This window comes from Oryctolagus cuniculus, chromosome 9 (genome assembly GCF_964237555.1).
Source record: "Oryctolagus cuniculus chromosome 9, mOryCun1.1, whole genome shotgun sequence".
Lineage (NCBI taxonomy): Eukaryota > Metazoa > Chordata > Mammalia > Lagomorpha > Leporidae > Oryctolagus > Oryctolagus cuniculus.
The window spans coordinates 112628331-112649946 of record NC_091440.1 but is presented as its reverse complement, the minus strand read 5'-3'; the positions used below and the strand labels follow the sequence as shown (position 1 = coordinate 112649946).

Here is a 21616-nt window from a genome sequence, read left to right as displayed (position 1 = left end):
AATGAAAGTTGTTGGAGCAAAACAAAAACAGTTCATGAATGTGGATCAGACTTGCACCATTCTTTTTTTTCCTTAGTCTTCAAACATTATTGCACTTTTAACTTTCATAATTTTATGAAGCATTCATGAAATAATCTGCAGACGGGCCAGCACTGTGGCTCAGCCGGTTAATGCCCTGGCCTGAAGCACCGGCATCCCATATGGGTGCCGGGTCTAGTCCTGGCAGCTCCTCTTCCAATCCAGTTCTCTGCTGTGGCCTGGGATAGCAGTAGAAGACAGCCCAAGTCCTTGGGTCCCTGCACCCATGTGGGAGACCTGGAAGAAGCTCCTGGCTTCTAGCTTTGGATCGGCGCAGCTCCGGCCACTGCAGCCATCTGGGGAGTGAACCATCTGATGGAAGAACTCTCTCTCTCTCTCTCTCTCTCTCTGCCTCTCCTCTTTCTGTGTAACTCTTTCGAATAAATAAACCTTTAAAAAAATAATATGCAGACTAGTTTTAATGGGTAAATAACACCTTTCAGCAGACATGAACGGTTGACTAGGTATGAATTTTACAAACATTAGTGGTGTTAGCAGTATCAGCACAGCTGGAGGGCACTGAACCTTCTCCAGACTGCATAAGAGCCACCAATAGAGTGGTGGGACTTGTCCCTTTCCAAAGCCACAACTCTTGCAGCCTGCAGATGTCAGCCCACACATCTCCCTGTGCTTGTGGACTGGTTTGGTGATCCACCAGGTGTCGGGATTTCTTCTGATGACTTTGCGAAACGGATCAATGAGGATAACCTCAAAAGAATGTGTATGTAGAACCTTCAGCAACACAGTAAGAATTCAGGACTCAGAGCCCCCAGAGTACACTGAAGGCTTCATGTAAATTTTAGCTGCTTAACACCATTATGAACAGGCTTGCTGTAGGTCATACCCTTAGGAACCGGGCATGGGCAGCCACTACAATGCACATGAATCCTAAGTGTGATATAACTTAGTTTGGCCTCGTATCCCAGTCTGAGCACTTTGTCAGGCCAGGTATGGTGGCCACTCTGTGAAGTGTGGAGAGCTGGAGGTACTGTCAGTAGCAGACCCTCAGGAGAGAAAATGTGTCATATTCGACTGCTTCTTTCTCCGTAACTCCTGGATGTACTTGTATTCACTCATACTGGGTCACATCTGCTGGCTGCTGGCTGACAGAAAGGCTTTGGTCCCATTCTTGCAACCATTCTGTAGGTATAAACTTTTAGCTATGAAAAGGCTATAAAATATGAAACAACTGAGGTTGCTTTGCTTACTTCCTTAGGGTGTGGAAGATAAACTGCCACGTTTAGGTTTTTTTTTTTTTTTACAGAGTGGACAGTGAGAGAGAGACAGAGAAAGGTCTTCCTCTTTGCCGTTGGTTCACGCTCCAATGGCTGCTGTGGCCGGCGCATCTCGCTGATCCGAAGGCAGGAGCCAGGTGCTTATCCTGGTCTCCCATGGTGCAGGGCCCAAGCACTTGGGCCATCCTCCACTGCACTCCCGGGCCATAGTAGAGAGCTGGCCTGGAAGAGGGCAACCGGGACAGAATCCGGCACCCCGACTGGGACTAGAACCCAGTGTGCGGCGCCGCAGGCGGAGGATTAGCCTATTGAGACGAGGCGCCGGCTTACTGCCAAGTTTAAATATGGATAACTCAAATGCTGGTGAGGATGTGAGGGAAAAGATTCCCTAATCCACTTTTGGTGACAATGTAAACTACCATTGTGGTAGACAGTATGGTGATATCTAAGTCTGAAAGTAGATACACCATATGATTCAGTAATCACATTCCTGGGAATTTACTCAAATAAAATGAAATCAGAATATGAAAGAGTTTCTTATACCCCCACATTTCTTGCAGCTCAACTCACAATAGCTAAGATAAGAAGTCAACCCAGATGTCCATTAACTGATGACTGAATAAAGAAATTATGGTATATGTATACTATGGAATGCTACTCAGTCATAAAAAGAATGAAGCCCTATTCTTTACATGGTGTAGGATTAATCTTATGAGTATAAATAAACTGAAAGTTATAAAATTTAAAAGAAAGAATAAGAAAGGAAGGAGGAAGGAGGGTGGGCATGTGGGAAGGAGGGAAGCTAGGGTGGGAAGTATCACTATGCTCCTAAACCTGTATATATGAAATACATTAATTGTTCACCTTAAACCATTTTTTTTTTTAATGTGGACAACTCAAAACCATTCTGACAACCGAACCGTGGATTCTCTATCAAATTGCTTTGCTGTAAACAGCAAGGACTTCTGGCAATAAAATACTCTGACTAAATTGATACAGATCTGAGGGAATTCAACAAGAGCCAAACTGGAGCTATGAAGAGTCATTGCCAAGCCTTCAAGCTAGCAGCAAAAGACAGTTAACCCCTGGACAAGGCTCTCCTACTTCAACTATGCTCTGAAAGTAGCTTTGGAAACTAGTCTAGAAGGTCTGGAATTTATACTAGAAAAGAGAACAAGAAAATTAGCAAAACCTGTTTATATTAATAAAAAACTAACAAAATTGATGTTCATTGTGCTGGACTGTATATGAATTGCTAGTCTTGGAATATCTAAGTAGGGATGTGCATTTGGCCTACCAGGTAGGACACTAGTTGGGAGGCCCACATCCCACACTGTAGTGCCTGGCTTCAATTCACAGCTCCATCTCCCAACTCCAGCTTCCTGCTAATGTTGACCTTGGGATGCAGCAGTGAAGACTCAAGTAATTGGTGGGCCATCATGTCAAGACCTCGGTTGAATTTCTTGCTCTTGGCAATAGCTCTGGCCTGGCCCAACTTCAGCTATTGCAGGCATTTGGGGGATGAACTAACATAGGGAGCTTTCTATCTGTTTTTGCCTCTCATACATATGAGAGAGAGAGAGAAAGAGAGAGAGAGAAAAGCCAAAAGGCATTCAGCAACTGCAAAATGTCATTGGCATTAGGAGACTTAGAAAATAAGAATAGAAAGGTTTAGTAGCTGGGCCAAGATCAAAAACAACAGAAGTGTACAGCTGGGAATGTAACTGAAGTGTCTTTCCCAAGAGTCCCTGTTCCAGTCTCTAATCAATCTGCTTGCAAGACAATAGAGCAGATGGATCCACTCCATGATATTTTATAGAGTATCGCAATTTCACTGTCAACATAGCCCCACAATATTGCTGTTCTCATTTTAACTTTCACATTTGAAGAAACAAGAATGAGAACATGACTTGCTCAAATTCACAAAAACTAGGACATGACAGAGATAAAATTCACACAAATTTACGCTATTTCAAAACCTGCACCCCTTTTACCCATCAAGACAGCACAAATAGATTGTGTTTTGAATAATTAGATTTAACAATGAATGAGTGTGCCCTAAACTCTAAATTAACTGATATTAAATTCTCACATAGACATCTCAACAAAACAGCCCTTGAGGCAAAAGATCATTTTTAATGACTCTAAACATTGTGAGGAAACTTTTTCATTTTAACTCAGAAATGTACACATACACACGAGACCTCAGGTCTTTCTTATCCCAGTTGTCACTGTCTTTCTCTCTTTCCCCTTCCTCTCTTTTCACTTCCTCTCCACCACCCCCTTCTCTCTCTTCCTCTCTCTTCCTCCTTCTCCAAGTTGTAAACAAGGGAGTGGCATGGAAAGCTTACAAAAGGTCCTGGTGCCCTCTAGTGGTCTTAGTCTGGAAGTGGAAGTGAGCTGCAGGGGAGAGAAAAGTGCCTATGATAGCAGAAACTTCATTTGACTTAACAGGGCCTAAGCCACCACATCTGTAACTTGAAGGTTAAGGTGTCACCTTTACAAGGTTGTCTCATGGGCTGACATAACAGGCAAAAGGGTCTTGAAACACAGTACCCTTTCATAGAAGAAAATCATTATTGCCTATTTATTTTGGTAAATCTATAAAGTTATGAAAACTGAGTTTCAGCACAGATTCCTTGTGGTTTAAGTTCTTTCAGTCAACATTATGAACAGAACTAGACCCATAATTCAAATTTTCTGACTGTAATTCCAGTTCTGTTTATAATGATTCCATATCTCAAAGTATCAATTGATATTGAGGAATCTTAAGAATTTTTAGAGTTTTAAATGGATACCTTCATACATAGCCACTGATTGCTATTTATTCCAAAAATTAAACATTCCATTATTTAGTGATCACATCACTAGAACTGTGTCTTTAAAACTTTGAGAAACTTGGGACTGATGTTGTGGTGTGTTAATAAGTTAAGCTATGGCCTGAGTGCCAGTTAAGTCCCTGCTGCTCCACTTTCTAACCAGCTCACTGCTAATGAGCCTGGGAAAGCAGCAGAATATGGAAGTATTTGGACCCCTAGCACCCTCGTGGGAGACCTGGATGGAGTTGGAGAGTCCAGGCTTTGGCCTTGCCCAGTCCTGGCCATGGCAGCCATTTGGGGAGTGAACCAGCTGATGGAAGATTGCCTGAGTTTGTCTCTCCCTCTAACTCTGCCTTTCAAGTAAATAAATAAATAAATAATTTTTTAAAAGTTGTGAGAGGGCAGCGCTGTGGCGTAGCAGGTAAAGCCATCACCTGCAGTGCCGGCATCCCATATGGGTGATGGTTCGAGACCCAGCTGCTCCATTTCCAATCCAGCTCTCTGCTGTGGCCTGGGAAAGTAGTAGAAGATGGCCCAAGTCCTTGGGCCTCTGCACCCACGTGGGAGACCCAGAAGAAGCTCCTGGCTCCTGGCTTCGGATCAGTGCAGTTCTGGCCATTGCGGCCATCTGGGCAGTGAACCAGAGCATGAAAGATCGATCTCTCTCTCTCTCTCTCTGCTTATCTTCTCCCTGTGTAACTGTGACTTTCAAGTAAAATAAATCTTTTTTAAAAAAAAAAAAAGTTGTCAGAAACAGATTTATGCCTAAAATATGCTCCTAAACTGTTAATTATAACAGTGCAAAATTGAAAACAAGCTGAATAGAAGACATTTTTTTATTAAATAAACCGGTACATAAAAAGGGTAATTGTTTTTATATGTTAAACAATTTCTAAGCATGAGATGCAGTTTTAAGGGTTATAAAGGTATCAACCCAGGGCTTGCGCTGTGGCGCAGCAGATTAACGCCCTGGCCTAAAACGCCCGCATCCCATATGGACGCCCGTTTGGGACCCGGCTACTCTACTTCTGATCCAGCTCTCTGCTGTGGCCTGGGAAAGCAGTAAGAAGATGACCCAAGTACTTGGGCCCCTGCACCCGCGTGGAAGACCCGGAAGAAGCTCCTGGTTCCTGGCTTCGGATCAACGTAGCTCCGGCCATTGCAGCCAATTGGGGAGTGAACCAGCAGATGGAAGACCTCTCTCTCTCTCTTTCTCTCTCTCTCACTCTCTCTCTGCTTCTCCTCTCTCTCTTGCAAATAAATAAATAAATAAATCTTTTTAAAAAAAAAGGTATCAACACTTCAGTGAGGTACACGCTGTTATCTCCATTTAACACATGAAGCAACTAAGGAACAGAGAGGTTAAGCATCTTGCCAAGTCAAACGTGAAGTGGGAGAATTGAGAAATCAACTAAATGTCATTCAAGAGTCTGTTCAGGGTAGGAGTTTGTCTTAGTGGTTAAGCCCCTACTTGAGATGCCCATATCCCATAGCTGAGTGCCTGGGTTTGAGTCCTGGCTCTGCTCTCCATTCCAGCTTAATATGCACCCTGGGAAAGTGCAAGTGATAGTCCAAGTAGTTGAGTCCCTGCCACCTATGTAAGAGATCTGGATTGAGTTCCTGCCTCCTGGCTTCAGCCTGGCCCAGCCCTGGGAAGTAAACTAACAGAAAGAAATCTCTATCCCTCTTTCTCTGTTTCTCTTCCTTGCAAATAAATAAGTACACAAATTCAAATTTTAAGGCAAAAAATGGTAAGCACAACCTCATAGTATATTATTTCCATTCCACAGTGTGTGTTTATATATGTGTATGTGTAAAACAAAATATAAATTTAAATAGTGGCTTTATTTTAGGTCACGGGTTATGGGTAATTTTGTTTCCTCCTTTGCATTTTTCTATATATTCTAGAAAATATCTAAAATATTTGTTAGTCTAGCAGAACTGCTACCATCATCAGAAAAATCAGATTAAAAATACTTACTGAAAAGCATTTCCAGGAATAGGATTTAGTTTCACTTAACGGTCAGATAGTCCATCAGGAAGCATAGATAGGAAATATTAGCAAGAAAAACAATTATCACAGGATTTGGGAATGAGGAAGGATGTTCAGACTAGAAAGGGAAGTGCCTAAAGGCAAGTGTTTAATTAAACACTGGGGTTAAATTCACACACTAAATCCTACTCTTGATTCATGTCAGTTTTACTCCTACATGTCTTCTGACAGTCATCATTAGAATTCACTGTAGACTAGCACAGTGTGGATCTAATGCTTTCAGAAGAGAAAATTGGGAAGAACTCTGGATTCGAGAGTTTCTTTCTTTTTTTTTTTTTTTTTTGACAGGCAGAGTTAGACAGTGAGAGACAGAGAGAAAGGTCTTCCTTTTTCCATTGGTTTACCCCACACTTGTGCTACAGCCAGCGGCCAGTGCGTTGCGGCCAGCACGCTGGGCCGATTCGAAGCCAGGAGCCAGGTGCTTCTCCTGGTCTCCCATGCGGGTGCAGGGCCCAAGGACCTGGGCCATCCTCCACTGCCTTCCCGGAACACAGCAGAGAGCTGGACTGGAAGAGGAGCAACCGGGACAGAATCCGGCGCCCTGACCAGGACTAGAACCCAGTGTGCCAGCACTGCAGGTGGAGGATTAGCCTAGTGAGCCACACCGCCAGCAAGGATTAGAGAGTTTCAATTGTGCCATGGAAAAGCAGCAAAAAGAGCCTTCCTTCTGACAACCACTCTAAAAGGCGTGGCAGCCCATGCTGGGCAGGGCCTATCAGCCGCACCAGCCGAGCTTGACAGAGTCCCACCTTGAGGAGGAATCCTGCCAGCCGCCCTGCATGCGCCAATCTTATTACTCACAATAGAAGCCTGAGGCTCAAGATAATGCACTGGCCTCAAATGCTGTGCAGATCATGCTTCTTCCTGCCTTGCTGGGAAAATTAAGGCTAGACTGCAGAACCTGACCCTTAATGGGCCTTTGGCATTCCCCTGAATACAAATCAGATATGGGATGTGCCTTTTAACTGGAAACTAAGGGATTCTCTTTCGAAACCCTTATTTGGTGCACATGCCTGGCTCTTTCAAAGGAATTTCAACTCAGCAAAGAAGTTGGAGTTGATTTCAACCTCCGGGAAAAGCTGCTGGTTGGTGGTGGTCAACAGAAGTCTCAGCACAGACAGGATCACGGAGAGTTCTTGCTGAGACTCACTCAAAGAAAAACCCAAGGGAAGTCTGGAGAACCCATTTCAAGATGAAGTTGCAGTAGCAAAGGAGAAGTGCTTTCAACACAAGCCATTCCTGCCTATTGATCAAAAGGTGCTGGAGGATTCTTCTTCCCGGGGTTACTGCAGCTGCGGCCATGAGAATCTTTCTCCTTAAGGGGCAGCTGCCCCTCCTGCTGCTCCTTTCTGGCCTGCAGAGATCCACAAAGAGTTCTGAGGTAGGAGGTGATGAGGGGATGATCTCTTTATGATAAATTCTCCAACAGATCGTTCACCTGGTGACAACCTCTAAATAAGCGAAACTTTATTCACTTGGGATCTACTTTCATTCAATAATTTTAATAAATATAAGGATGCTTCCAAAAGTTCATGAGAAATGGAATTAAAAGATAAGTGTATTGTGGTATAAAAGAATTTTGAAATCCATTTTTTTCATAATATGGCACTTTCCACAAAATTTTTGGAGACCCCTTGAATGCATGGATTTCAAAGATTTTTGCCTCAAACTAATCTTTTAATTTCACTTTTGAAGTAACCGCATAGTATTAGTGAAAACTGAAAGCAATTATTAAAAATGTAGACCTCTTTAGAGTTTATAAATTTAGAATTATAAAAGCCAGTTGCATAGTTATTTTCTTGATTCTCCACTTAAAATTAAGTAAAATCTTGTTTCCATATAACAAATAATACAAAATAAACCAAATCTATGTCTTTAAACTGCACTATACAGATCAACTGAAATTATAAGCATGGTACTACAGAATTCTACATAAGAAAAAATAATCTAATGTTAAGAGATCACAGAATATATTTGAGATCTAGTAATACAGATTTTGGAGTTTATCATGAGGTTTGGTAACAGGATATTATTGGTTTTGTTTGCTTTGGCTTAAATAGATTCTGTAGACATATTTTTAAATCTACTGTAAAGAATTATTGTTAAATTTATTTATGAAGATTTATTTATTTGTTTGTTTGAAAGGCAGAGTTATAGAGAGCAAGCAAAGGAAAGACAGAGATCTTTTATTTGCTGGTTAACTCCCCAAATGGCCAGGAACTTCATCCTGGTCCAGGGGCCTAAGAACTTGGGCCATCTTCTATTGCTTTCCCAGGTGCATTAGCAGAGAGCTGGGTGAGAAGTGGAACAGCCAGGACTCAAACCAGCACTCATTTGGGATACTAGCATCTCAGGTAACAACTTAACCCACTGAGCCACAATGCCTTTACTGGTTAAAATTATTTAATCTGTCTTAAAAATCTGTCCTAGTTTACACACCAGATGATATCTCACAAATAATACAGTAAAAACATCCAGTGGTGTGTTTTTGAGTTCCAGTCTCAACATACTTAACATTGACTGGATGGACTCTTGTCTTTCAACATGCACCTTAGTACTATTTATGTATAAAGCATCATTGCATTGTTCAGAAAGAAGCATCTATTTGGATTTAGATAATTCAGCTAAGGCTCTAAATGGCAAACTGTTATGGCTTAGTGGACTTTTTTTTCAGTCCCCTAACTTCAGTTTAGCAGCATTAGCTGTCAATAAGTGATATTCAACTGGCCGCACATTAGAAAAGAATATCTTTTTCCCATTCCGGGTTTCCAAGAAGAGGACACCTCTCTTCACCCTTCACTCACTCTGCTCCTTTGGACATGGACACATGCACTTTATAGGTAGCAATACAATAAATAAGTAAGTAAGTAAATAAATAAATAAAATGTTTTAAAAGCAATAACTGGGTATATTGGGTTGAGCTCTGCTCTGCTTCTTCTTCCTGGGTGTTAGTCTGATGGCAAAAGGGTATGTGATCTTTGTTCCTCCATTGTAAGAATGTCACCTGGACAGGTCACAGCGCAATACTGCCTGCAACTGAGGGGGCAAGTCTGCCTCAACCTGGAATTTACTTTTTTTTTTTTTTTTTTTTGACAGGCAGAGTTAGACAGTGAGAGAGAGACAGAGAGAAAGGTCTTCCTTCCTTGGGTTGACTCCCCAAATGGCCGCTATAACCAGCGCACTGCGGCCTGTGTGCTACGCCAACTCGAAGCCAGGATCGCCAGGAGCCAGGTGCTTCCTCCTGGTCTCCCATGCGGGTGCAGGGACCAAGCACTTGGGCCATCCTCCACTGCCCTCCCAAGCCACAGCAGAGAGCTGGACTGGAAGAGGAGCAACTGGGACTAGAACCCGGGGTGTCAGCGCTGCAGGCCATGGATTAGCCAAGTGAGCCATGGCGCCGGCCCTGGAATTTACTCTTACCAAGCTTATTTGACCTCAGACTTGCAGATGTGTACTCCAAAACGGCATGATCCAATAAAAAAAATTATAGTTAACCTTCACATTTGTTCTTTTTTTTCCTCAGTTTTTTCAGGATCTAAGAAGACAGGAGGGTTGTAATTTAATGGAGGCCCCTTTGGAGAGCCTAATACCACTCATCCCTTAAGGCTTTTCTGAAATTAAGTGGGCAAACATTTTATATAGATTCTAAGCATTCATAAAAGAGATAATCCCTATAACATTTAAGAGAAAATATGAAGGGGGAGGAACATAGATGAAACACAAAGTATGAAAGTACTTCAAACATTTATGGAAAGATGGAATTAAAAGGTAAATTTCAGGCACTGTGATAAAGCAGATTAAGCTACTGCTTGGGATGCCCACATCCCATTTCAGAGTACCTAGATTCAAGTCTTCCCTTCACTTTCAATCTAGCTCCTGCTCATGTGAAACTTGGGAGTTAACAAGTGGTGGCTCAAGTACTTGGTTCCCTACCACCTGGTTCCTTCTGACTTCAGCCTAGCCCAACCCCACTATTGTAGGCATTTGGGGAATGAACAAGCAGATGAAAGATATCTATATCTCCCACACCTCTTTCTCTCTTTCTCTCTCTCTCTCTCTCGTGTGTGTGTGTCTATTATTGTGCCTTTCATATAAATAAATGTAAATTTTAAAGATAAGTTAATAAGTGAAAAAATTAAATCCATCATAGTTTCTTCATAACACACACTTTCCATGAGTTTCTGAAGACTCTTTGTACTTATGTACTTTAGGTTTTTTTGCACCAAAACAAATATTTTTCAAAATTCTATTTTCCATGAATTGAAGTATCTAATTTAATTAAACTATAAGGTTATTATTTTTTATTCAAAGTACCCAATATGCAAAAACACTGTGATTTCAGTGATATAAAAAGGGTTACTTCCTCCCAGGGAAAGGTGAACTTTTGATGAGTATTTTCATCTTTCATTGATGTTCAGCCAACCAAGTTCAATCTTTGGCACAGGTCAATGATGCTAAAAGGACAAGATGTAACATAATCAACAAATCTTTGTTTTGGGGATATTTGGCTATATACAGTGAAGCAAATCTGCTACTACATTTACCAACTGGTTTGGGAAATTAAAAGTAAGATTTTTCTTTACTTCCAGGTTGCAATTAAAATCAACTTTGACTTGGCACCAGATTCCTTTGATGATCAATACCAAGGCTGTAGCAAACAGGTCATGGAGGAGTTAAGTCAAGGAGATTATTTCATGAAAGAGCTGCAAGCCCATAAGAACTACTCCAGGGTATGGCAAAAAGCCCACTTAACCTGGCTGAACCTAGCAAAAGCTCTCCCCGAGAACATGACTATTACACATGCTGTGGCCATCTTGGTTTATACATTGAACAGCAATGTTCGCTCTGACTTTATGAGGGCCATGACCAGTGTTGCCAGGACTCCACAGCAGTATGAACATTCGTTCCATTTCAAATATCTACACTACTACCTGACCTCAGCAGTCCAGCTGCTGAGGAAAGAGATGGTCATGAAGAACAACAGTCTGTGTTATGAGGTGCATCATGGCACCAAGGATGTCTACTTTGAGGCCTACATAGGGGCCATCGTTCGATTTGGCCAATTCCTCTACACCTCCCTCTTAAGAGAAGAAGCACAGAAGTTTGGAAACCAAACACTATTTACCATACTGACTTGCCTGGGTGCACCTGTACAAGACTTCTCCCTCAAGAAAGAAGTCCTAATACCTCCCTATGAGTTGTTTGAGGTCACAAATATGAGCTACTATCCAGGAGGATACTGGGTGCAATTGCGGTCAGCTGGGAATCTGAGCACATATAACTGCCAGCTGCTAAAAGGTATTTTTTAAAAGATTTATTTATTTATTTGAAGGTAAAGTTACAGAGAGGCAGAGGCAGAGATGTCTTCCATCTGCTGGTTCACTCTTCCAAATGGCCGCAAAGGCCAGAGCTGGGCAGATCTGAAGCCAGGAGCCATGAGTTTCTTCCAGGTCTCCCATGAAGGTGCAGGGGTGCAAGGACTTGGGCCATCTTGTACTGCTTTCCTGGACACATGAGCAGGGAGCTGGATCAGAAATGGAGCAGCTTGGGCTCAAACCGGCACCTATATGGAATGCTGGCACTGCAGGCAGCAACTTTACCCACTACACCATAGCACCAGCCCCTAAAATGTATTATTGATCTAAGTTGAATCTACTCTTGTCAGAATCACAGACCATGACTTTTATTCATTTATATTGAAAGGCAGAGTTACACAGAGACAGAGTGATCTTCCATCTACTGGTTCACTCCCCAAATGGCAACAAAGGCCAGGGCTGCACCAGGCTGAAGCCAGAAGCCCAGAGCTTCCTCTGGCTCTCCCACATGGGTGCAGGAACCCAAGCACTTAGGCCATCTTCCACTTTTTTCCCAGGCACATTAGCAGGGAGCTGGATGGGAAGTGGAACAGTCAGGTCTGGAACTGGCACCCATATGGGATGCCAGCATCACAGTAGAGGCTTAACCTGCTATGCCTCAGTGCCAGCCCCACCATGATTATTTTATAAAAGTTATTTTTTCTAAGTGGGCTTGGGGGGAAAAATACCAAAAATATAGATCTCAGTATCCAGTAGTGTTCAAACCGACAGATTAGAGAACACATGCTTTATTTCTTGTTTTTTTCTCTCGTCTTTCTCTTCAACTACCTCAATTTCAATCATAGCATCACAGTAGTTCCCCTTTAAACTTGTGAGATGTATTACAAGTCCCCCACGGTACAACTAAAACTATGGATAGTACTGAACCCTATAAATACATATACTATGTTTTTCCTATACATATATACCTGAAGTTAATACACAGCATAATGAAAAAGAATTACAATATACTGCAAAAAATTGTATATTCTCACTTTCCAGCTACCTCTCAAAATCTTATTATATGGTATTCACCTTTCTTGTGATGATGTGAAGTTTTGAATGCCTATGTGAAATGAGGTGAATGATGAATGATACAAGCATTGTGACAGAAAGGCTACTTAAACACAAGAACTGTGATACAACATAGCAGATTCTATAACCAAGAGAGCAGCCATATATATCATGGCAAAGTTGCATATACAACATGGATACCCTAGACAAGGAATGATTTATGTCCAGGGCTGAAAAGAACAGGTCATAAAGAAATTTCATTATGCTACTCAAAATAGTGCTCAATTTGAAACTTATGAATAATTTCTGGAATTTTCCATTTAATACTTTTGTATTGCAGTGAACTATAGGTAACTGAAACTGTAGAAAGTGAAACCATAAATAAGGGAGACTGTTGTGTTATGCAAGAAAATTCCAGACAGACTGAATCTTCAAAAGATAACATGTAAATATAGCATTTTTATCTTCTCCCTCAAACTCATTTTTGTCATAAGTCACTACAAGATTAAGAAGTTCTAAAATTAAAGTAGGAAGCAAAATATATTCATTAATTTTCCACTTATCAACTGTTTTCTACTGTGATAGGAAGCTTTCATACAGGATGAATAAAGTAAAATCATTGTCTTGGGAGAAGGCTTAGTCTAATGAGAAAGGGAAACATGAACAAATATCTATCCAAATGTCTAAGCAATGGTTTGTGGCTGCTAAGTGCAGGAAGGACCTCATTCTCCCCGAGGGAAGTAAGGCAGAAACACAAGGGGGGTCTTTTAAAAACAGATTTATTTATTTACTTGAAAGGCAGAGTTATAGAGAGAAAGAGAAAGAGAGATTCTTCTATCTACCTGGTTCACTTCCCAAAGGGCCACGATGGCCAGGGCTAGTCGAAGTTGAAGCCACAAATCTAGAACTCCATCAAGATCTCCCACATGGGTGGCAGAGGCCCAAGGACTTGGGCCATCTTCTGCTACTTTCCCAGGACCTTAGCAGGGAGCTGGATTGGAGGTGGAGCAGCCCAGACTTGAACTGGTGCTCATGGGATGCTGGTGTTACAGGCAGTGGATTAACCTGCTGTCCCATAATGCCAAGCCCCACAATAGGGAGTCTTGACATGAGCATGAGGGTTTTCAGTAAAATAACGGAAAAGTCTTTTCAAGCAGAGAAGAGCATATGCCAAGTCACAGGGATTTCAGACAGTACAATGTCCTCAGGGTATCTCTGAACTTCTGGATGGCTGGGGTGCAGGTTGTGTAGGATGTAGGAAGGGTATAGGAGCAGGAAAAGAGTAGTCACTTACCCAGGTGGGAGAGCTTAGCTAGAGCCTGGAAGTAAAGGTCTGGTATTCCATACTCAGGGCTTTTAAACTACATGCTGTAGGTAATAAAAGTTGTTAGAAGTTTTTAAGGAATGTAATACCAACTAGATCAATATTTTAGAAAGAGCTCTTATGATATTATGAAAAATGAGCTGGCACCGCGGCTCAATAGGCTAATCCTCCGCCTAGCGGCGCCAGCACACCAGATTCTAGTCCCGGTCAGGGTGCCGGATTCTGTCCCGGTTGCCCCTCTTCCAGGCCAGCTCTCTGCTGTGGCCCGGGAGTGCAGTGGAGGATGGCCCAAGTGCTTGGGTCCTGCACCCCATGGGAGACCAGGAGAAGCACCTGGCTCCTGCCTTCGGATCAGCGCAGTGCGCCAGCCACAGTGCGCCAGCCTCAGTGCGCCGGCTGCGGCGGCCATTGGAGGGTGAACCAACGGTAAAGGAAGACCTTTCACTCTGTCTCTCTCTCTCACTGTCCACTCTGCCTGTTTAAAAAAAAAAAAAAAAGAAGAAGAAGAAGAAGAAAAATGAATGGAAGCAGGAGAAATTAAGAGGTATCAATCAAAAAAGTTAAGCTCCTTTTTAAGACTTGGCTGATTTATTTTTATCTTTTATATTTCCATAAAGTCATTTCACAGAAAGAGAGTTCTGTAGCAAATACTGTGCCCTATTTGATTTAGAAGGACAAAGCATGTTACTATCATATATGAATTAATTCACACCCACAGATGACTGCAATGTAGTCAATAATAAATGAGGGATTCTCTTTGACACCTCTGAGTGATCTGGGCTTGGATAAGGTAACCAAAAACAGTTCCAATACTTGAAAACCTAGAGAGGGAAAATATACTACCAATTTCAATCTCTAGTCAAGAGTAAGGATCTTTAATCAGAAATGATCAGATGTGGTCATTCACAATGGCATTACCAGACTAAATTTTTCTTATAGAAATGTACCAATTAGAACCTTGGGAAAAGACCTTATAAACAGTTAATAAAAATACAATTGGTCATGGAGACTGATGTTTTTCTCTATAAACTGAAGAGGGAAGAGATAAGTCAGACATATCACATTTCAACCCAGAGATGGAATTGGAGCATTTTCCTAGCCACTACAGATAAGAAATTATCTGGAAGATAAAAGACAGAGAGGAATAAACCCAGGATGCAATGATGCCCTTTTCCTTTGATACTGGACTCTTAAAGTTGCAGAGAACTCTGGTCCATTCTCTGATTTGGCCTTATCTACCTAGACCTCATTGACTGGTTGTTAACACAGTCAGTTTGTTGGACCCACTCTATCTACACATCTCTACAATTAAAAACAAAAAGCTTTCTTGGCTTCAGAATGTTTTCATTTATTAGATACAGCATTTTTTTCCCCTCAGTAAGCTACGGAATGTTTCTGTTAATGGGTAAACAATGCTCTACTTACCCCAACAACCTGGAATAGCATGGGGCTGATGCATGTATGAACCATGTGATGGGGGCGGTAGTGTGTCTGTCTAATATGGGGGTCCTTCTTGTTATAGACAAGTGGGTCCCCGTCCCTGGTGCCAAATCAAAATAACAAGGACAAGGTTATGGAGTGAAGGAAATTTAATCTGCCTACAAATTTAGAGCATAGCAGACTTCCGAACCTCAAGGATCCCAAAACTGTGGGGTGAGGGTATCTGAGGGTTTATAAAGGGGCTAAAAGGAAGCGGGTGTTGGTTCCGTGAAATCACAAAAAAAGCTGCAGGTCTCTGGTGTCAGGAGCCAGGGCTTGTAACTAGATCATAGATAATGCATTCCTTCTTCATGCATCACTTCACCATGATGTTCCCTGAGGTCCATGGGTGATGAAAGTAGATCTAGCCTGACCAGATGCCCCTGCTCTGGAAAAGAAGTTGAGATAAAGAACAAGGAATTTGTGCCTTAGGACATGGGTAAGCAGGAAGCTGCTAGTCCAGGCCTGAAGCATCAGCTTCCCAGTTTTACAGTTAAGCAGAAAAAATTGTTGGCTTATGTTATTTTATACCTGGTTACACTTCCTGTAAGTGAGTAAGATCAGTAGAATCCCCAGACCTGATTTTCTAGTTAGCTGCTATTGCTCCTTCACTCCTCCCACTAGCCCAGCTTCGGGAATCCACACTTGATATTTCTTTACAGACACGGAGTCCTCTCAGGAGACTATTTCTCAATCTTTCAATTGTTTTGGTTTTTTTTCACTAACAGAAGCCACAAGCTATTCAATTTCCCCCAGAGTCTCTCTGAGGCAGGTGAATCACGTTTCCTCCCTGTTCCCTCTTAGTCGGATAGGCAGAACACTGAAAGACACCAGGAAGACCTTCAAATCAGCCAGTCCAGAAACTATAATTCCACCAATGAAAGGAGGTGTACTAAAATGGGTTTGCCAGACCTTCACTTGATGTCAAAATTGATCCTGCTGATTTGTAACTCAAGGTCAAAATACTCCCAGGAATTCTCACCTTCAGAGAGTCAAGAGGTCAAATAGCATAATACATTTAAAGGAGTACATTTGCAAAAGAAAAAGCATTCTAAACTAAAGGCTTTCCCCTCTGACTCTTCTATCACCCCTCCCGGGATCTACACTCGTTACCATAGGAACAAATGTTTCCATGCCCACTAGAAGACTTCAAATATGTTAACAGAATGTTAATTAGTTATTTGCCCTTAACTGTTGCTTCTTTCAGCAACATATCTGTGCCAAAAATCTGCAGACTCACAAAATACATGCTCTGTTCTGTATCGATGGATTCACAAAGAAGAGTTTCATTTGTTAAAATGTTTCACATAATCAAAATTCTTAACATGTCTCTAAAAAATGCAGCCAATTGTTTGTAATAAGCCTCATTTTATATGTAAACTTTGTCAGCTACTAGCAGTGATAACATGGACAAATGGCTTAGTCTCTGTGCCTGGGTTTCCTTACATATACATAGGAATTTAAAAAAAAACTACTTTACAAGATTCTAGCTTGGAGAAAATTAAATAATGCATGTAAAAGTTCTTAGAACAGTGTGTGACGTAGGTAAGTACACAAAACATTTAAGCTACTATTGCTATTACCATTATTTAGTTTATCAACCTACTATTTTTTCCTGTTTTCTTTTATTCTGGGCTTCAATTCTCTAAAACTAGCTTTCTCTATTTGTGCATCACACTGACCTTGAAGGAGTGTCTGTCTCAAATGAATGGATGAAAGAATAAGTAACCAAATGAATCTGGAAGAACATGTGGCATGTGGAAAATGAACAGACTTTGGAGCCAGAAAGATCTGGGTATATGTTAGCAGTAGGGCCTTGTGAAATGACTTAACTCCAGAGCCTGTTTCTTCATTTGTAAAATGGAAGGAATGCTTGCCTTGCAGAAATGTTGTGATAGCTCTTGGCACCCACCCACCCTTATAAATAAAGCTGAAAATTTCTGGGAAAGTACTTTTCACATGGTGACAAATTTTGACTAGTTAATATCTTAAAAATTTAACACTCATTACGCTCTGAATTTTGATAGAGGCTTTGGAGAGAATTTGCCTAACACTAGATTAAGTGTTTTGACTTTTTCCTGTTAATCACATGGGAACTATTGGAAGGTTTCGGACAGAGGATAGAAAATTTCACTTAGATTTTAATAGAATTGATCTCACAGCTCCATTGAGAATAGACTGCAAAGTTAAAGGAGAGACACTAGTTAGGAGGCTACTTAATAATCCAAACAAGATGGGCCAGTATTGTGGCACAGCAGCTTAAGCATCCCCTGCAATGCTGGCATTCCATGTGAACATGGGTTCAAGTCCTAGCTGCTCCATTTCCAATCCAGCCCCTGCTAATATGCCTGAGAAAGCAATGGAAGATGGCCAAAGTGTCTGGGTCCCTTTTACCCACATAGGAGACCTGGATGGAGTCTGCCTTCTGGCCTCTGATTGGCCCAGCCTAAGTTGTTGCAGCATCTGAGGAGTGAACCAGAGAGTGGAAGATACCTAGATCTCAATCTCTCTCTCTCTCTCTCTCTCTTTACTTTTCAAGTAAATAACTTTTAAAAAAAAATAATCCAAATGAGAATTGAAGATGGTAGCAAGGGAAGTGGCAATATTTGACCTGGTTCATTATATATTCTGAAGATTAAAACAAGAGAACTTCCTGACATACTAGCTGTGAACAGTCAGAGAGCAAGAGGAGTGCAGGATGGCTGTAAGGTTTGGGCTTGAGTAACTGAAAGGATAGCGTTGGCATTTACTGAGATACAGAAGCTTGTAGATGGCAGAGACTGCGGCATAAAGTTGGGTTGTTGACCCTACTGTACTGATATGAATGCTGAGGCCTGGTACAGGAATTTAGTATCAGACATGTTGTATCAGACATATAAAACAGTCTTCCAAGTATAGACGTCTGATTGACAGGAATGCAAGAGCCCAGAATTCAAAAGAGTGACACAGGCTAGAAAGGCAAATTTGCAATCAGTGGGGTACGGGTGATATTCAAAGACATGAGATAAGATGAGCTCTCCACAGCAGTGTTTACATAAAGAAGAGAAGCTGTCTAAGGACCATTTCTCAGGGCACTCCACAATTTTATAAGCTCAGGATGAGAAGAAATAAAGAAAGAATACTGAGAAGGAATGGCTGGTGAGAGAGGAGAAAACCAATAGAGGTGGGATCCTAGGAGCAAAGTGAAGAGTATCAGGGAAGAGAGAGTTGTAAACTATGATAAACGTGGTTGATACGCTAAGTTTGATGAGGAATGAGAATGGACATTTAAGTTCCTTAAGTTCAGTGTATGAGCTCATGTTACCATGTGGACTCACAGAGATACTTAAGCTCTCCTTGCCTTAACTTCCCTCATCTGCACATTAGAGATAATAGTGTCAATTTCATAAGGATGCTCTGAGGATAACACTGGTTACTGAATATATTACTGTACTCACTAAATACATACTAAGTTCTGATTTGGTTAGAGGTGGTTGTGGTAGTAATAACTGTGGTAGTGGTAGTGATAAAAGTGTTTCCAAAATCCATTGAGACGCTCTCATTTTTTACATGAGAAAGTTAAGACTCAATGAAAGCAATTAGCATGGTCAGGGTAAGACTGCTAGAGACAGAGATTCAACACCAAAGCTAATCATCTCCAAAACAGATTTTTCTGTTATACTCCTGTTCTGCCACCATTTTTTTTGATAAATCCTTTCAGTAGAATCTTATCCCATTAAGAAGTTATAGAGGATGGAGTTGGAAAGCTATGTGATCTCCAACCTCTATAAGGAGAAAACAAAACACAAAATGAGAATCATTCTAATGACTAACCCACCAGAGTGGTACTAATGGTTCCGAGGTCTCTGAGGGGATTCAGAATGTACAACTTTAACACAAACTTTGAAAAAAGTTTAAAAAATATATTCACTATTAATTTCCTTGTTATTGGTAAAAAATTTGGGTTTTGAAAATTACTGAAGATATGGATACAGATGTAGATGTAGGTTTCTGATCCCAAACTGAAATTCCAGTAAGTCAAAAAGATTTTACACATTATGAAAATATTTTCTCCCTCATCTGGTCACCCTGTCAAAAACTGAGTAGATTGAGGCAATTAGACTAGAGTCTTTTTCTATCTCAAACATCTTTTCTACCCTAAACACCGGTGAAGACTGGTTGAAGAAGAGACCCAATCTTTATATAGACCATTTTTAGATTTCCCTCTCCCTCTCTTCCCTAGCCCACTGTATTCCCAATCAAGACTCATACCTGGCAGCAATGTTTTTGTTTTCTAGTTTTGTTTCCATCAGTCAAAACTCACTAGCTGTTAACCTCTCCCACAGTTCCTATGAAAGGTGTGTATGTATCAACACATGTACACACACACACACACACAACACAGCAAGCAAGACTCACTACTTCTTGTGTGCTTTGCAATTCAAAAAAAATCTGTGAATGGATATGCAATGTATGGACTGACAACACAGTGGTTATGACACAGAGTTGAGTCAGATGGCCTAAATGTGAATGCTGCCTACACTACTTACTAGACCTGTGACATATGGCAAGTTTCTTCACATTTGCCATAGTCTCATCAATAAAAAGTAAGGATAGGCATGGGCATTTGGCACAGTGTTTAGGATACCATTTGGGATGCCTGCATCTTGCTCCAAAAACAATTCCAGCTTCCTGCTACTGTGCAGTCTGGGAGGCGGCAGGTGATGGCTCAAGTTCTTAGGTCCCTGCCACACACATGGGAAATGCAGATTAAATTCTAGGCTCCTTCATGGTTTCAGTGAGGCCCAACTCTGACTGTTGCAGGCATTTAGGGAGTGAACAAGCAGATGGAAATCCTTTCTCTGTCTTCTTTCTCTCTCTGCCTTCCAAATAAAAGAAAGTTAAACAATGTTTTAAATGAGGACAATGAAAATAAATTCCTCATAGATTTGTTGTGAAGATAAAATGAATTAATATATGGCAAGTACTTAATGTTAGCTTTCACAGTGGTAACAAAGAAGATAATTAAGGTGGAGAGTGGTGATGATAATACTATCGATGGTGATAAAGGTGGAAAATCATGAAATCTCTACCCAATGGAAGTGTAATCTAAGGTAAATCTCTAAACCTTTTGCTACTTGCTTCATTATCTGCAACATAAGCAAGTTAAATTCTGTTAGAAAAATGAAACAGAATACTTTGCTTAAAGTAACTAATTTCAAATGTTTTTATAAGTAATTTTCTCTGTTAAGTGAGAGGAGAAATTAACTACTTTTAAAAAAATCTGCTACCTAAAATATCTCTAATTTCTGTTTTGTTTTGTTTTTACAGATTCCAGCAAGAAGTACACCCCTACTCCTATAGTTAATATTTTTCTTTTCTTTTTGACCAGTGTCATCTTCCCCCTCCTAAATGGGATATAAAGGAATCTGTGGCTCCTTTAATAAAAAAATATCTAAATGAAAATGTTCTATTGGATATTTGGCTACAAATGGGAATGCATTTGCCAGGAAGGACGATCCTATTATACATGTGCTGAAGCCAGTAAATGACCTCCTCTTACTAAGTCTATTTTGCCTTCCCTGCACCTCTTTGCCTTGCTCCCTGAAATCAGGGCAGCCTGAATATCCCCATGCTGCTATCAAGGGATGCAGAGCTAGCTCAGCCTGCCTCCTCGGCCAATCAGTGCATTTCTTCCCCCATGGACACAGAGATTCACACTGGAATAAAAAATGACCCTGTGAGAGTGAGATACGGTCAAGGTACCTTTCTGGAATTGGAATTGGGAGTAGAATGAGAGTCTCTTTTTTGAGTGAAGATTAATAAAATCACAGTATAAGTATCTAACATAGCTATCTTGCTATCAAAAGAGACACTACCTCCCTGAGAAAGGAGCTAGCACAATGAAGAGTTGAGAAATGAAAAGAAATTGAGTCTTGGTGAGAGTGTATGAACCTCTAGATCAAATTGTGCTTGAAGTTGAATTCCCCAGGCTGCTTTATTACATTTTTGTTTACATGATTTGAATTAGACGTTCTATATTAATCACTTGAAGGATTTATGATGCTATAAGTACTCTCATTTTTTTATTTAGTGATCCTAAATAGGAACAAATCAAAGAACATTGAGTTAGAAAATAAAGGAAAAATGCCTCAACAAGTGGAAAAGCTCTGAGCCCCCAGAGACTTAACCAAGCTGAAATTTCCCTCCGAGATTTTTTTTTATCAGCATTCAAGATCAAACTAGGGTGGTCTCAGAAGAGAGGAAAAATGAAAGCTTGA

At 41.0% G+C, this 21616-nt stretch overlaps 2 protein-coding genes and 1 pseudogene across 7 annotated transcripts in view; 1 reads left to right on the top strand and 2 right to left on the bottom strand.

The window, feature by feature from the left end:
- Positions 1–21616, bottom strand: part of PDE6H (phosphodiesterase 6H) — a 202278-nt gene that overhangs the window by 141076 nt on the left and 39586 nt on the right. The gene's annotated exons all lie outside the window — the stretch shown is intronic.
- On the bottom strand, positions 144–6348 carry LOC127492069 (large ribosomal subunit protein eL15-like; annotated as a pseudogene).
- Positions 7436–20801, top strand: ART4 (ADP-ribosyltransferase 4 (inactive) (Dombrock blood group)). Its single transcript, XM_008259588.4, has 3 exons — positions 7436–7566; positions 10775–11483; positions 20667–20801. The coding sequence occupies exons 1-3, from the start codon at positions 7486–7488 to the stop codon at positions 20756–20758; spliced, it is 882 nt and encodes a 293-aa protein (XP_008257810.2). The 5' UTR covers positions 7436–7485; the 3' UTR covers positions 20759–20801.

Coding starts and splice junctions, on each gene's coding strand:
- ART4 (XM_008259588.4), top strand. CDS start 7,486: ATGAGAATCTTTCTCCTTAAGGGGCAGCTGCCCCTCCTGCTGCTCCTT. Junction 7,567..10,774: donor GATCCACAAAGAGTTCTGAG/GTAGGAGGTGAT, acceptor CTTTACTTCCAG/GTTGCAATTAAAATCAACTT. Junction 11,484..20,666: donor TAACTGCCAGCTGCTAAAAG/GTATTTTTTAAA, acceptor TTGTTTTTACAG/ATTCCAGCAAGAAGTACACC.